This window comes from Argopecten irradians, chromosome 5 (assembly GCF_041381155.1).
Source record: "Argopecten irradians isolate NY chromosome 5, Ai_NY, whole genome shotgun sequence".
In the NCBI taxonomy this organism is placed as follows: Eukaryota; Metazoa; Mollusca; class Bivalvia; order Pectinida; family Pectinidae; genus Argopecten; species Argopecten irradians.
In genome coordinates this window covers 43495790-43513343 of record NC_091138.1, presented here as the reverse complement: position 1 = coordinate 43513343, position 17554 = coordinate 43495790, and the positions used below count along the sequence as shown (strand labels likewise).

The 17554-nt window shown below is 38.2% G+C and overlaps 1 protein-coding gene across 1 annotated transcript; it reads right to left on the bottom strand.

Moving 5' to 3' along the window:
* Positions 1 to 594: 594 nt before the first annotated feature.
* Positions 595 to 17545, bottom strand: LOC138323962 (SUMO-conjugating enzyme UBC9-B). Its single transcript, XM_069268919.1, has 7 exons — positions 17431 to 17545; positions 14736 to 14811; positions 10813 to 10896; positions 2601 to 2673; positions 2278 to 2387; positions 1135 to 1214; positions 595 to 772 (listed from the first exon to the last, which is right to left on the bottom strand). Exons 2-7 carry the CDS (start codon positions 14799 to 14801, stop codon positions 703 to 705), a joined length of 483 nt encoding a protein of 160 aa, XP_069125020.1. The 5' UTR covers positions 14802 to 14811; positions 17431 to 17545; the 3' UTR covers positions 595 to 702.
* Between the last annotated feature and the right edge of the window lie 9 nt (positions 17546 to 17554).

The window sequence follows — 17554 nt, the reverse complement described above, 5'->3', positions numbered from 1 at the left end:
GGCCATCTTGGATTTCAGATCGACCCGAAAAATAACAACACTTTGTCGGGACCATGTCAGGATCATTTCATGCAAGTTTCAGCCAAATCGCACCGGTAGAACTTGAGAAGAAGTTCAAAATGTGTTTTCAAGATGGCGGCTGTGGCGGCCATCTTGGATTTCAGATCGACCCGAAAAATAACAACACTTTGTCGGGACCATGTCACGATCATTTCATGCAAGTTTCAGCTAAATCGCACCGGTAGAACTTGAGAAGAAGTTCAAAATGTGAAATGTTAACGCACGGCGGACGGCGCACGGCGGACGGCGGACGACGACGGACGAAACATGACGACTATAGGTCATCCTGACCCTTCGGGTCAGATGACCTAAAAAGAATCTATTCGGGTCACAAAACATTGGGGTTTCATTTTATAACTGATTTTAGCATTCTATTGGAAGTTGATATTAGATAGAACCCTAAAACATTACTGAGTACATATTTAAATAGAGATCATCTCTACAATATTTTCTAAGTAATTAGTCCAGTATAACGTAACTTCTCAGTGACAGAACAACCCTTTGGTCGTAGGAACATACAACATACAATTCACAAAACTAACAATAACCTTTACAATGACAAAACATAAAATTTTAGCACATCATCTTTAAAGTTTTAAGTCCATAAATAAAGGAGCAATATCTTGTGTTTCATATCGAACTTCACAATGAAGGGTCTTTGAATTTCACAGCCTGTTCTCGGACTCGTCTTTCGTAATCTGTTCTGTTTTGGCTAAAAACAAGAAAAAAACCACCACAAAATCAAAAGGTATTCAAAATCAAATGATTTGGAAAATTGATACATAGTAAAAGAGAATTCAATAATTAGACTGTCTACTGCCTATATAATTTGTTTAGCTTCATTCTTGAATCTTCTTGCTTTACAACATTTATACAGGAAACACCCATTATCTTGAGTATATAGTTGCAATTGTCATTTTCCGTAAGGGATTTAAAACCAATTAAAAGTTTTACCAGTGTGTATGCAAATGCAATATGAGTGCAAAAAATATTTGCAGTCAATATCTGTATTAATTTCTGAAACTTTGTCAAGACCATGTCCACAGCATCGATAACAATACAACAAAATTTTACCAGTAAATTGTGTAGGCTTCAGCTTGTGCAGGGTCTTTAATATTAGGTTCATTCAAAAGTTCTTGAATTCCAAGGAGAATCTTATAAAACAAAGAAGATAAGCATTGGTCAAACTTTTTATATCACTTGAACAAATAAGTTTATGAAATTAAATATTTTTATTCCAAAATTATTCCTTAACCTCCCATAAAACAATTGTAAAAACAAGATTTATTTTCTACAGCAAATTCAAAGACAGTATATTTGAATTAAAAATTTGTTTGCAAACTGTGTGAATCTGCGTAGTGGATTCTCATAAAAGTTTGCAAACAATTTTTTTTCTCCATAACCCGACAAAATTAAAAAAAATAGTGACATCAATATGTATAATTAATTCTATACTCCATTTGATAAAATGAAGTATGTTTAAATGTAACATTATAGTGGTTTTTCAAGGGATTCTTTTTCTCCGCATTAATACAAAAAGTCAATGTCTCTATTGTGACTTCACGATAATGTCGGGCTTTCGCGCCATTCTCGGATTTTTTCCCATAGTGGTATGCAAAAAAAATATTGACCAATCAGAAAGCCAGATTTGGTATGAAAACAAAGAAAAATTAATTATTTAACCATAATATTCTTTCAAATTGATGGAGAGACCATTGAGCTTGACCCATTCCATCTAAGGGCCCCGGGTCTGACAGTAACAATGGTGTGATAAGACCAGTCAGATACAATTCCCCAGTGTGGCATTACTCACACAGGGCTACAGTTACAGGCTAATTGTTTCGCACCTCTTTTGTTTACACTAACAACCTATAGGCTTAATTGCTCTGCCCAAGCCGTGTCAAAACCGACAACCAGATGATGGGCGTTTTGGAAAGATCGAAATGACATTCATATTTCTGGTCACTGAAAAGAGATTTTTTTGCGACCACAGGAAGGAAATTTTGTGAGTTGTGTTAGAGAGATGGTCTTTTAATAGAGTTAAAATATATAGTGAAAATGCATAGGAGGAATTAAAGTGGTCGTTTAGAGCAGGGGGTCGCTTGATACAGATGGCCGTTAGTACAGATTCGACTGTATCACTGTTTCAACAATAGCGCCACGATGTTCTGAAATCCATCAATGCTCTCCAGTAAGACTGCATTATTCCTGTCTCACCTGTCTTATTGTCACAGCAGGTCGCCAGTCTTTCTCTTCATCCAGTAATGACAAACACACTGTTCCTGAAGGGTATACATTGGGGTGGAATAGAGGTGGTTCAAATTTACCTGTGAACAAAAAGAGACATGTTTGATGCTGTATTTCATAATCCTAGAACGAGTGTGAAGATTTTCATCATTTGACCGGTCTATTGTTTTTCTATCCAACATTTGGTAAATTTTAAGCAATTTGTGATAAAACAATACATAACACCATTATCACCTGATTCAAACAAATTCAGAACATTGTAGAAAGGGAAATAACTCTAAGTGAAAACTTACATTTAGGTGGAGAACTTGGATAGTCTTCTTTAAATAACATCCGCAGCTTAAACAGTCCACATTCCCATGGCGTCTGTAATGTCAGATATAACATAAGACATTGACTCAATAATCATACTTAAAAAAATATTTAATACCTGGTACCACAATTCTGCAGTTATATGGAGCTTTCACTTTGGCACGAGATGTTGTGACACAAGTATTGGCAGCAATTATGGTACAATGTAACTGGAACACCTCATCAAAGTTGAGTTCTGATTAATTAACTGTTGTACCTAAGAAGTTGACAATGACCATGGCCAGATTCCAGAAAGAAGAAGTATTAATTTCTTAAGAGAAATAAAACAAGAGATCCCAGAGGGATCTTGGCGCCCACCAAAGAATGATCTATGTCTGACAACAGAAAGAGGGATCTTTTCCCTGCTTTTCAAACTTTTACTACATACTATATATGAACCTTGAGAAAGATCTTTTCAGTACTTTCTGAGATATGTAGCAGTAACAAACTTCAATTATCAAAATTCAAGATGGCTACCTGTCGATCATCTTGCTGACCGATCTGTCCCAAAATGCAATATGCACAACTAGGGTCGTAGGGGAACCTACATATAAAATTTGAGAAAGATTCCTTCAGTACTTTCTGGGAAATAGTGTTAACAAACTTTAACTATCAAAATCCAAGATGGCCGCCAGTCGGCTATCTTGTTGACCGATCACTCCCAAAATGCAATATGCACAACAATGGTTCAAGGGGAACATGCATATGAAATTTGAGAGAGATCCCTTCAGTACTTTCTGAGAAATAGCGGTAACAAACTTTAACTATCAAAATCAAAGATGGCCGTCAGTCGGTCGGCCATCTTGTTGACTGATTGGTCCCAAAATGCAATATGCACAACTAGGGCCCTAGGGGAACCTATATATGAAATTTGAGAAAGATCCCTTCTTCAGTACTTTCTGGGAAATAGCGGTAACAAACTTTAACTATCAAAATCCAAGATGGCCGCCGGTCGGCCATCATTGTTGACCGATTGGTCCCAAAATGCAATATGCACAACTAGGGCCCTAGGAGAACCAACATATGATATTTGAGAAAGATCCCTTAAGTACTTTCTGAGAAATAGCGGTAACAAACTTTAACTATCAAAATCCAAGATGGCCGCCAGTCGGCCATCTTGTTGACCGATCTGTCCCAAAATGCAATATGCACAACTAGGGCCCTAGGAGAACCAACATATGAAATTTGAGAAAGATCCCTTCAAAACTTTCTGAGAAATAGCGGTAACAAACTTTAACTATCAAAATCCAAGATGGCCGCCAGTCGACCATTTTGTTGACCGATTGGTCCCAAAATGCAATATGCACAACTAGGGCCCTAGGAGAACCAACATATGAAATTTGAGAAAGATCCCTTCAAAACTTTCTGAGAAATAGCGGTAACAAACTTTAACTATCAAAATCCAAGATGGCCGCCAGTCGGCCATCTTGTTGACCGATTGGTCCCAAAATGCAATATGCACAACTAGGGCCCTAGGAGAACCAACATATGAAATTTGAGAAAGATCCCTTCAAAACTTTCTGAGAAATAGCGGTAACAAACTTTAACTATCAAAATCCAAGATGGCCGCCAGTCGGCCATCTTGTTGACCGATTGGTCCCAAAATGCAATATGCACAACTAGGGCCCTAGGGGAACCTACATGTGAAATTTGAGACAGATCCCTTAAGTACTTTCTGAGAAATAGCGGTAACAAACTTTAACTATCAAAATCCAAGATGGCCGCCAGTCGGCCATCTTGTTGACCGATTGGTCCCAAAATGCAATATGCACAACTAGGGCCCTAGGGGAACCTACATGTGAAATTTGAGACAGATCCCTTAAGTACTTTCTGAGAAATAGCGGTAACAAACTTTAACTATCAAAATCCAAGATGGCCGCCAGTCGGCCATCTTGTTGACCGATTGGTCCCAAAATGCAATATGCACAACTAGGGCCCTAGGGGAACCTACATGTGAAATTTGAGAAAGATCCCTTCAAAACTTTCTGAGAAATAGCGGTAACAAACTTTAACTATCAAAATCCAAGATGGCCGCCAGTCGGCCATCTTGTTGACCGATTGGTCCCAAAATGCAATATGCACAACTAGGGCCCTAGGGGAACCTACATGTGAAATTTGAGAAAGCTCCCTTCTGTACTTTCTGAGAAATAGCGGTAACAAGAATTGTTAACGGACGGACGGACGGACGGACGGACGGAAGGACGGACGGACGACGGACCACGGACGAAAGGCGATTTGAATAGCCCACCATCTGATGATGGTGGGCTAAAAAGGTCTGACAAAGGAAAAGCCTTAATAAAAGATAACTGTAAAATTACTGTAAACAAGAATATTTATGCGAGAATGTGAAGATAACTTGAATGTGGAAATGTTACCTGCGCATAATATTGTTTGAATGTATGAACTGTGTAGCAAAAGCATGAAAGTATATCTTATCCTAAACTAAAAACACACTTGTATACATATTTATATATGCATAGGTTTTAGACAATTAGAATTGGTCACTGAAAACACCTTTTAATTCAACAAAAGTTATGAATAATGAGAGCAGTAACTTGAATGCAGAAATGTTACCTGCACATAATATTGTGTGAATGTATGAACTCTGAAGCAAAAACATGAACATATATCTTATCCTAAACTAAAAACACACTTGTATACATATTTATGTGTGCACAGGTTTGAGACAATTTGAATCGGTCACTGAAAACTCCTATTAATTCAACAAAAGTTATTAACAAGAGATTCCAGAGGGATCTTGGCGCCCACCAAAGAATGATCTATGTCTGATAATGGAAAAAGGGATCTTTTCTCTGCTTTTCAAACTTGTGCAAACATATATACTACATATAAAATAACAATATTTAACTATCAAAATCCAAGATGGCAGCCTGGCGGCCATTTTGTTGACCGATCGATCCAAAATCGCATTATGCACAACTAGAGCCCTAGGGGAACCTACATATGAAATTTGAGAAAGATCCATTCAGTATTTTGTGAGAAATAGCGATAACAATCTTTAACTATCAAAATCCAAGATGGCTGCCTGACCGCCATTTTGTTGACCGATCGATCCAAAAACGTATTATGCACAACTAGAGCCCTAGGGGAACCTACATATGAAATTTGAGAAAGATCCCTTCAGTACTTTGTGAGAAATAGCGATAACAATCTTTAACAAGAGATCCCAGAGGGATCTTGGCGCCCACCAAAGATTGATCTATGTCTGACAAATGAAAGAGGGATCTTTTCTCTGCTTTTCAAACTTACAATTCTTTTTCCTGCTTTTCAAACTTTAAACTATCAAAATCCAAGATGGTGGTCGCAAAATGCAATAGGCAGAACTAGGGTCCTAGAGGAACCTACATATGATATTTGAGAACAATCCCTTCAATACTTTCTGAGAAATAGCGGTAACAAACTTTAACTATCAAAATCCAAGATGGCCACCGGTCGGCCATCTTGTTGACCGATCAGTCCCAAAATGCAATATGTACAACTGGGGTCCTAGGGGAACCTACATATGAAATTTGAGAAAGATCCCTTCAGTACTTTCTGAGAAATAGCGATAACAAACTTTAACTATCAAAATCCAAGATGGCCACCGGTCGGCCATCTTGTTGACCGATCAGTCCCAAAATGCAATATGCACAACTGGGGTCCTAGGGGAACCTACATATGAAATTTGAGAAAGATCCCTTCAGTGCTTTCTGAGAAATAGCGGTAACAAACTTTAACTATCAAAATCCAAGATGGCTACCTGGCGGCCATCTTGTTGACCGATCAGTCCCAAAATGCAATATGCACAACTGGGGTCCTAGGGGAACCTACATATGAAATTTGAGAAAGATCCCTTTAGTGCTTTTTGAGAAATAGCGGTAACAAACTTTAACTATCAAAATCCAAGATGGCTACCTGGCGGCCATCTTGTTGACTGATCAGTCCCAAAATGCAATATGCACTACTAGGGTCCTAGGGGAACCTACATATGAAATTTGAGAAAGATCCCTTCAGTACTTTCTGAAAATTAGCGGTAACAAACTTTAACTATCAAAATCCAAGATGGCGGCTGGTCGGCCATCTTGTTGACCGATCAGTCCCAAAATGCAATATGCACAACTAGGGTCCTACGGGAACCTACATATGAAATTTGAGAAAGATCCCTTCAATACTTTATGAGAAATAGCGGTAACAAACTTTAACTATCAAAATCCAAGATGGCTGCCTGGCGGCCATCTTGTTGACCGATCAGTCCCAAAATACAATATGCACAACTAGGGTCCTAGGGGAACCTACATATGAAATTGAGAAAGATCCCTTCAGTGCTTTCTGAGAAATAGCGGTAACAAACTTTAACTATCAAAATCCAATATGGCTACCTGGCGGCCATCTTGTTGACCGATCAGTCCCAAAATGCAATATGCACTACAAGGGTCCTAGGGGAACCTACATATGAAATTTGAGAAAGATCCCTTCAGTACTTTCTGAGATTTAGCCGTAACAAACTTTAACTATCAAAATCCAAGATGGCGGCTGGTCGGCCATCTTGTTGACCGATCAGTCCCAAAATGCAATATGCACAACTAGGGTCCTAGGGGAACCTACATATGAAATTGAGAAAGATCCCTTCAGTGCTTTCTGAGAAATAGCGGTAACAAACTTTAACTATCAAAATCCAATATGGCTACCTGGCGGCCATCTTGTTGACCTATCAGTCCCAAAATGCAATATGCACTACAAGGGTCCTAGGGGAACCTACATATGAAATTTGAGAAAGATCCCTTCAGTACTTTCTGAGATTTAGCCGTAACAAACTTTAACTATCAAAATCCAAGATGGCGGCTGGTCGGCCATCTTGTTGACCGATCAGTCCCAAAATGCAATATGCACAACTAGGGTCCTAGGGGAACCTACATATGAAATTTGAGAAAGATCCCTTCAGTACTTTCTGAGAAATAGCCGTAACAAACTTTAACTATCAAAATCCAAGATGGCCGCCTGGCGGCCATCTTGTTGACCGATCAGTCCCAAAATACAATATGCACAACTAGGGTCCTAGGGGAACCTACATATGAAATTTGAGAAAGATCCCTTCAGTACTTTTAGAGAAATAGCGGTAACAAGAATTGTTAACGGACGGACGGACGGACGGACGGACAGACGGACGACGGACCACGGACGAAAGGCGATTTGAATAGCCCACCATCTGATGTGGTGGGCTAACAATCAAAATCCAAGATGGCTGCCTGGCGGCCATCTTGTTGACCGATCGGTCCCAAATCAAATTATGAACAACTAGAGCCCTAGGGGAACCTACATATGAAATTTGAGAAAGATCCATTCAGTATTTTGTGAGAAATAGCGATAACAATCTTTAACTATCAAAATCCAAGATGGCTGCCTGACCGCCATTTTGTTGACCGATCGATCCAAAAACGTATTATGCACAACTAGAGCCCTAGGGGAATCTACATATGAAATTTGAGAAAGATCCCTTCAGTACTTTGTGAGAAATAGCGATAACAATCTTTAACAAGAGATCCCAGAGGGATCTTGGCGCCCACCAAAGATTGATCTATGTCTGACAAATGAAAGAGGGATCTTTTCTCTGCTTTTCAAACTTACAATTCTTTTTCCTGCTTTTCAAACTTTAAACTATCAAAATCCAAGATGGTGGTCGCAAAATGCAATAGGCAGAACTAGGGTCCTAGAGGAACCTACATATGATATTTGAGAACAATCCCTTCAATACTTTCTGAGAAATAGCGGTAACAAACTTTAACTATCAAAATCCAAGATGGCCAACCGGTCTTGTTGACCGATCAGTCCCAAAATGCAATATGCACAACTGGGGTCCTAGGGGAACCTACATATGAAATTTGAGAAAGATCCCTTCAGTGCTTTCTGAGAAATAGCGGTAACAAACTTTAACTATCAAAATCCAAGATGGCCACCGGTCGGCCATCTAGTTGACCGATCAGTCCCAAAATGCAATATGCACAACTGGGGTCCTAGGGGAACCTACATATGAAATTTGAGAAAGATCCCTTCAGTACTTTCTGAGAAATAGCGATAACAAACTTTAACTATCAAAATCCAAGATGGCCACCGGTCGGCCATCTTGTTGACCGATCAGTCCCAAAATGCAATATGCACAACTGGGGTCCTAGGGGAACCTACATATGAAATTTGAGAAAGATCCCTTCAGTGCTTTCTGAGAAATAGCGGTAACAAACTTTAACTATCAAAATCCAAGATGGCTACCTGGCGGCCATCTTGTTGACCGATCAGTCCCAAAATGCAATATGCACAACTGGGGTCCTAGGGGAACCTACATATGAAATTTGAGAAAGATCCCTTTAGTGCTTTTTGAGAAATAGCGGTAACAAACTTTAACTATCAAAATCCAAGATGGCTACCTGGCGGCCATCTTGTTGACTGATCAGTCCCAAAATGCAATATGCACAACTAGGGTCCTAGGGGAACCTACATATGAAATTTGAGAAAGATCCCTTCAGTACTTTCTGAGAAATAGCCGTAACAAACTTTAACTATCAAAATCCAAGATGGCTGCTTGTCGGCCATCTTGTTGACCGATCAGTCCCAAAATGTAATATGCACAACTAGGGTCCTAGAGGAACCTACATATGAAATTTGAGAAAGATCCCTTCAATACTTTCTGAGAAATAGCGGTAACAAACTTTAACTATCAAAATCCAAGATGGCCACCGGGCGGCCATCTTGTTGACCGATCAGTCCCAAAATGCAATATGCACAACTAGGGTCCTAGGGGAACCTACATATGAAATTTGAGAAAGATCCCTTCAGTACTTTCTGAGAAATAGCGGTAACAAACTTTAACTATCAAAATCCAAGATGGCGGCTGGTCGGCCATCTTGTTGACCGATCAGTCCCAAAATGCAATATGCACAACTAGGGTCCTACGGGAACCTACATATGAAATTTGAGAAAGATCCCTTCAATACTTTATGAGAAATAGCGGTAACAAACTTTAACTATCAAAATCCAAGATGGCTGCCTGGCGGCCATCTTGTTGACCGATCAGTCCCAAAATACAATATGCACAACTAGGGTCCTAGGGGAACCTACATATGAAATTGAGAAAGATCCCTTCAGTGCTTTCTGAGAAATAGCGGTAACAAACTTTAACTATCAAAATCCAATATGGCTACCTGGCGGCCATCTTGTTGACCGATCAGTCCCAAAATGCAATATGCACTACAAGGGTCCTAGGGGAACCTACATATGAAATTTGAGAAAGATCCCTTCAGTACTTTCTGAGATTTAGCCGTAACAAACTTTAACTATCAAAATCCAAGATGGCGGCTGGTCGGCCATCTTGTTGACCGATCAGTCCCAAAATGCAATATGCACAACTAGGGTCCTAGGGGAACCTACATATGAAATTTGAGAAAGATCCCTTCAGTACTTTCTGAGAAATAGCCGTAACAAACTTTAACTATCAAAATCCAAGATGGCCGCCTGGCGGCCATCTTGTTGACCGATCAGTCCCAAAATACAATATGCACAACTAGGGTCCTAGGGGAACCTACATATGAAATTTGAGAAAGATCCCTTCAGTACTTTTAGAGAAATAGCGGTAACAAGAATTGTTAACGGACGGACGGACGGACGGACGGACGGACGGACGGACGGACGGACCACGGACGAAAGGCGATTTGAATAGCCCACCATCTGATGATGGTGGGCTAACAATCAAAATCCAAGATGGCTGCCTGGCGGCCATCTTGTTGACCGATCGGTCCCAAATCAAAATATGCACAACTAGAGCCCTAGGGGAACCTACATATGAGATTTGAGAAAGATCCCTTCAGTATTTTGTGAGAAATAGCGATAAAAATCTTTAACTATCAAAATCCAAGATGGCTGCCTGGCGGCCATCTTTGACCGGTCGGTCCCAAAACGCAATATGCACAACTAGGGCTCTAGGGGAACCTACATATGAAATTTGAGAAAGATCCCTTCAGTACTTTCTGAGAAATAGCGATAACATGAATTGTTAACTGACGGACGGAAGGACGGACGACGGACCATGGACAAAAAGTGATTTCAATAGCCCACCATCTGATGATGGTGGGCTAAAAATGAGGCCATTTATCAATATACTATTACCCCTTTTTTCCCTGGTATTGCACACTCCCAGTTCAGTAGGTTTAAAGAACCATCAGGACTTTTTGTTGGTCTGGCTACAAATCCCTGTAAAATAATATAAAACATAGATTAAAAACATTTACAAAAAGTTAAACAGTTTGAAAATATTACTTCAACCGTCTAAAAAAATGTATTTATGGATGATTTACTCATCATTTAGACTGGGAATGAAGGATTATTGAGAGTTCACAGTGAATCACTGTACATGTTTTCATTAGCTTATAAAACCTTTGTTGACAGCTCTTTCAATGACCATGGCATTTTATATAGATTGTTCAACAATACTAAACCAAAACAAGAGGCCCATGGGCCTTAACGATCACCCGAGTTAGAATATATAACGAAACAAATTAAAGACATATAAACATTATATGCTGGGCCTTGAAGTTGGTCAGTGATTTATAAATTTGACTATTTAGACTATTAAGAGTATTTACTTCCATCAAACCTGTGAACTAAGATGTATTTTTTGAAATCTTAATCATTTTGACCCTGTTTGGTCCTGCCCCTCTGGTCCCCCAGGAGGTCATCGAGGACGGATATGGTTGTTAAAAGCTCTATCTTAGGTTAATAATTCTAATCAAGTTTGACTAATTTCCTATGAAAATTGGGCAAATAATGTTCACAAATATGTAAACTTGACCCCTCACCAGGGGATAACGTGAGACCCCAAGATCATATAATTCACAATTTTTATAAAACACCTTAAGACCTTTCCATCTATATTAATTTGATTCTACTATTTCCAGAATTTTAGAAGATTTTTTAAGTTTTAGCCTATTTGACCTTTTTTAGCCCTGCCCCTCTGCCCCAAGGGGGTCGGCCAGGACCAATATGGATATATTAAAATGCTATCTCAGGCTAACAATTCTTACCAAGTTGGACTCATTTCCAATGAAAATTGAGCAAAAAATGCTCATTAATGTGTTTTTCCTATTTAAACTATAGTAAATTTGACCCCCTCCCCAAGGGGAAACGTGAGACCCCAGGGTCATATAATTTACAAGTTTTATAAAACACACTTTAAGACCTTTTCATTTATAAAGTGTATTTGATTCTACCATTTCCAGAATTTTAGAAGAATATTTTTGAAGTTTTAGCCTATTTGACCTTTTCTGGCCCAACCCCTCTGGCCCCTGGGGGTCTGCCATGACCAATATGGATATGATGTTAAAATGCTATCTCAGGCTAATAATTCTTACCAAGTTGGACTCGCTTCCAATGAAAATTGAGCAAAAAATGCTCATTAATGTGTTTTCCCTATATAAACTATAGTAAATTTGACCCCCTCTCCGGGAGAAACGTGAGACCCCAGGGTCATATAATTTAAAAATTTTATAAAACGCACTTTAAGACCTTTTCATTTATAAAGTGTATTTGATTCTACCATTTCCAGAATTTTAGAAGAATATTTTTGAAGTTTTAGCCTATTTGACCTTTTCTGGCCCAACCCCTCTGGCCCCTGGGGGTCTGCCATGACCAATATGGATATGATGTTAAAATGCTATCTCAGGCTAATAATTCTTACCAAGTTGGACTCGCTTCCAATGAAAATTGAGCAAAAAATGCTCATTAATGTGTTTTCCCTATATAAACTATAGTAAATTTGACCCCCTCCCCGGGAGAAACGCAAGACCCCAGGGTCATATAATTTAAAAATTTTATAAAACGCACTTTAAGACCTTTTCATTTATAAAGTGTATTTGATTCTACCATTTCCAGAATTTTAGAAGAATATTTTTGAAGTTTTAGCCTATTTGACCTTTTCTGGCCCAACCCCTCTGGCCCCTGGGGGTCTGCCATGACCAATATGGATATGATGTTAAAATGCTATCTCAGGCTAATAATTCTAACCAAGTTTGACTCGCTTCCAATGAAAATTGAGCAAAAAATGCTCATAAATGTGTTTTCCCTATATAAACTATAGTAAATTTGACCCCCTCCCCGGGAGAAACGCAAGACCCCAGGGTCATATAATTCTCAATTTTTGTAAAGGACCTGAAGACCTTTCTATCTATGAAAAGTATTTGATTCTACCATTTCCAGAATTTCAGAAGAAGATTTTTGAAGTTTTAGCCTATTTGACCCCTTTTGACCCCGGCCCTAAGGGGGTCAATTATAGAAAATTTGTTAATAGGATTAAATGGCCATCTCATACTGATAATTCTGACAACATTTGACTCATTTCCTATTACAAATGACCAAATAATGCTCAAAAATGTGTTTTCCCAATATAAACTATAGTAAACTTAACCTCTTCCCCAAGGGGAAACTAGAGACCCCAGGGTCATATAATTCACAATTTTTGTAAAGGACCTTAAGACCTTTCTATTTATGAAGAGTATGTGATTCTACCACATCTGTGAGTAGAGAAGAAGTTTTTTGAAATTTTACTCAATTTTACCCCTTTTGGCCCCTCTCACAGCCCCCTGTGGGGTGTACGTGTGGACCATATAATTCACAATTTAGATTGGCCTTATGCCTTAGAAGGTTTGTGCAAAATTTCATTGAAATTTGCTCAGCAGTTTAAATTTTGGAGAAGAAGTCGAAAATGTAAATTGTTTACAGACATCGCACGACGGATGACGACGGACAAAAGGCGATTAAAATAGGTCTAATTATATAGTACGGTTGTCGGATTGGACGACTAATACTGCTGCTGCACTAATGTAGTAATAACTCCATTAATAGGGGACATTGCAGAACCCTAAATAGTTTACTCAACTAGTTTACTCATGGTCAACTCCCCTTTATGTCAGGGTTCTGTGTACCAAATTCTATCAAAATCTGTCAATAGTTTAAGAGCAGTTCACTGGACGAAGTTGTGGCTACAGACAGATAGAGGGACAGACAACTTGATTCCAGTATATCCCCATGGCCACTTAACTTCATTGCAGGGGGTATTTTGATTTTCACCTGAACTGTAACTGGCTGATATTCTGCTAATCTGATTGAAATACAGATTATTATTCATGATCCGACAACATTCTATTTGGCGTAAAAAAAATTCTTAACAAGGACAAAAAAAGTTTGCAAATCAAGAGTTGTCAGAATTGTGTATGTAGTCATTTTGATTATGGGTTACCAGGGTATTTACAGGTCAGGAGTGGAGTGGTATGGGCATGTATTACTCCGAAAAATTGTAAATGGCAATTTTTTTTTAATGTTACTAAATATCCGGAATTTTTACGCTTTCGGATCTGCCTTATGTTTTAGTTTAAAATTTAAAAAAAAAGGAGGAAAAGTCAGATGTAGCGCATTTGGTTTGAGTTCATATTCCTAACGAGAGGCCCAGAGGGCCTGTATCGCTCACCTAGTTTGTAATGCCAAGTAATGTTCTGAATACAGGTTCATTGTTTCTTTTCTGAAGGAATTTGAATATTTACCTCTAATTCCCATTTTGGGCCCCACCCTTCCTACCCCCGGGGGGTCAGAGCCAAAATTTATACAAGTTCTGTTCCCCTTCTCCAAAGAACGTTTGTGGCCAAATTTGGTTACAATCCATGCAGAACTCTATGACTAGTAGCGATTTAAAGGAAATGTTGACAGACGGACAGACGACGGGCCAGGTGAGCTTACAAATTAATGACATATTAGCAGTGGCATCTCCCCAGCGCTGCTACAAAATGCATATATGTATCACAGACAAAGTATTCTTTTTATTTGAATTGAAGTGCTAGAAGTGTAAAATTGAAAATGATAATTTGATTGGCCAATCTAAAATAGATCACCAGAAGTTGTCAGAATCTCTATAAACATCTATAAAACTGGAGATCACTGCTCTAACTATTCAATCTAAATACAGAATAATCTAAGGCAGCTATTACTAATTAGGATAATTTTCCAATAATAATTAATCTATTTTAAAATCAGGTTTAACTTACAAAAGGGTGATCTTTCCTCCATGCTTTTCTTTCTTCAGATAAACGGGCTAGAGCAATTCCTGACATTATTCAGCATCTGAAGAAGAAATAGTTAACATTACATTGTTTTCAAGTGGAATTCATTATATATATACCATATTTCTAAAAGAAAGCAGGTACGGTACTAGGGCTGCCGCGGTTCACCGGTATATTGGGGTATTGCAATGCACCACCAAAAAATATTGTACCGCGATACAGTTTACCTGTACTGGTTTTTTTACAATATATTTTCTTAGTATCATAATTTCATTAATTTGATATATTTAAAACGTCCTGTCATTAAAACCAAACCAGCAAGTTGTATTTGTTTTCCTTTCCGATAATATGAAGCCATGTGGGTATCCCTTTCGTTTTCATTCGATTCAGATGTTGGTCAAATGTTTGTAACTAACGTGTATAATGTTCAAATAATTCAAACATTTGCATGACGTTGAATATAAACAATATGACATTAGGCTAGTTTCTGAAATATTATCAAGCTGATTTGCTCCATCAATCAACAATACCGGAATATATAATTCTCTAAACACATTTAAGGCCCGGTGAATACATGGCTGCAGGGATTTTGCCAGCTATTTCAGGCTTCATCGTCCGCCGCCATTTTCGAATTCCTACACGTGTCAAAACAACACTGCAAGCCGATCAGCCCTTTGAAGTTTAATCACGATCGTAAGCTTAATTTACCAGGACAATTGTACTTAATTTTTTTCATTATTTAGGTTCAAAAGTGTAAACTATCATGTTTAGTTATTGCATTATTAGGTTACGATCGTCTGTAGCCTAGCATTTTCACAAACAGACTCGTATTTTTTAAAACAAGAAACTCACATTTGAACATTTCTGTTACTCAACAACACGGTTCAAATCGATGTAAAACTACATAACATAGCACTGTATGTTTGTATAATGTAAAGGGTGTTTTTATTATGGAATATATACAAAATAGACACCACATATGTTAAGGTCAAAATATTGCAATATATATCGCAATACAGTTGTTGTGTATCACAATATATCGTGGTACGCTTCTGCCGTATCGTGGCAGCCCTATACGGTACCCATAATTCTCAAGAAAAACAAAATGAGCGAGCTTCATGCCAACCCTAGCTGTTTCAAGCAAAGAATTATGGCGATCCTGTACCCACTCAAACTCGTACCCAAACAATCTTGTACCCACATTTGGCGAACTCATACCCAAGCATGGCGAACCCGTACCCATGAAATTTGGCAAACTTGTACCCATCATAAAATTTATAGTTCATGCATATATATATAGTTATTTGTGATTTTAAAAGACTTTGACTAGACTTAAAATATTTGTGTTCGATCAGATGCTACTTGTCATGATCAGTGATCATAAAACGGTACGCAAGAGGTTTGTTGTTCCATACCGAAAAATTGTCAAAACAAGCGATTTCTAGAATAATTTCCGGTTCAATACTGAAAAATACAGATTATTGAAATATTTAAATCTGCTTTTAAAATGATTGAACATTTGCTGTGTTAAGTCACAACGGGCTCGGATGATGTTTTCGAGTTATATTTAACTTTTATACAAAATTATTACAGATGCTATACCTTGTAAAATATATCAAAGAATGTGTGAAAAATTTATAGCAGGTTACCCGATATATATAAATGTTGGCTCGATTATGCATTTAATATTTAGACCAGTAATAAATTGAATCAGATACACAGAAGAAATAAACATCAATACTTTTAATTAAATTTGAAAACCAATGAAACTTGATTGGTAAGGGTTAGCCAACCATGGGTACGAGCCCATCAAATATTTTGGGTACGACTTCGCCAATTTTGGGTACCGGTTGGTGGGTACGAGTTGGAATGGGTACAGGTTAACTATACCCCCAAGCAAACTGCATTGCCATTAGGAGTTTGCTTAGCAGGGGGCATGTGAACTTGCGAGTTGTTGTGTTTTGGGGTGTAAAGACTAGGAATGTAGCCGATAAGCAAAAAGAATTTATTAACTATAGGGGAACCTACATGTGAAATTTAAGAATGATCCCTTCAGTATTTGAGTTTCTGTAAAATAGCTGTCACAATCTTTAACTATCAATATACAAGATGGCTACCTGGCGGCCATCTTGTTTACTGATCAGTCCCAAAATGCAATATGCACAACTAGGGCATTAGGGGAATGCAAATGTCAAATTTGAGAACGATAACTTCAGTACTTTCTGAGAAACAGCGGTAGGAAATGTTAACTGATGGATGACGAACGTAAATTTATTTGAATAGCCCACCATCATCAGATACAAAAATGAAGATAAAAGATAAAAATACAAACTTCCAGCTAGCACTTTCAATTAGTCCTCTTTTCGACACTAATTAGACCTTAAATGCTCCCCGAAGGCAGCACCCTTTGTCATCTTCTACTACACTCAATTTGTACATTATATTTTTTCTGTTGTGAGAATTTCTTTTGTCTATGAGCTGTAAGATTATTTTTGAAAGAGCGGAAATTAAGTTAGCCTAAGGTGAAGTGTTTGTTTGGTGAAATTAGAATTTAGAACTATTAAAAATCTGGAGCAAAATAAACCCATATGATTTGATGAAATTCTTCAAAACTTTTTGCTTCTGTTTAAATCTCCGTGAATGGTGAAGGTAAGATGAAGATTAAACAGTCGCTTATTACTTAAAATATTTTTCTTCTTTTCTTTCCCTCCACTCCTCGTTGTATGAGCCTTTTTTCTGTATAGTCACGTGACTAATCTGGATTTTCGAAATGTTTTGTTGTCGACGGATTGTGTACAGCTAAA

Excerpts from the sequence above, each read along its gene's own strand:
- LOC138323962 (XM_069268919.1), bottom strand. The coding sequence starts at position 14,801 with ATGTCAGGAATTGCTCTAGCCCGTTTATCTGAAGAAAGAAAAGCATGG. Across the intron at positions 10,897-14,735 it reads GGAGGAAAGATCACCCTTTT|GGATTTGTAGCCAGACCAAC; the intron begins GTAAGTTAAACC and ends ATTATTTTACAG. Across the intron at positions 2,674-10,812 it reads CAATACCAGGGAAAAAAGGG|ACGCCATGGGAATGTGGACT; the intron begins GTAATAGTATAT and ends CTGACATTACAG.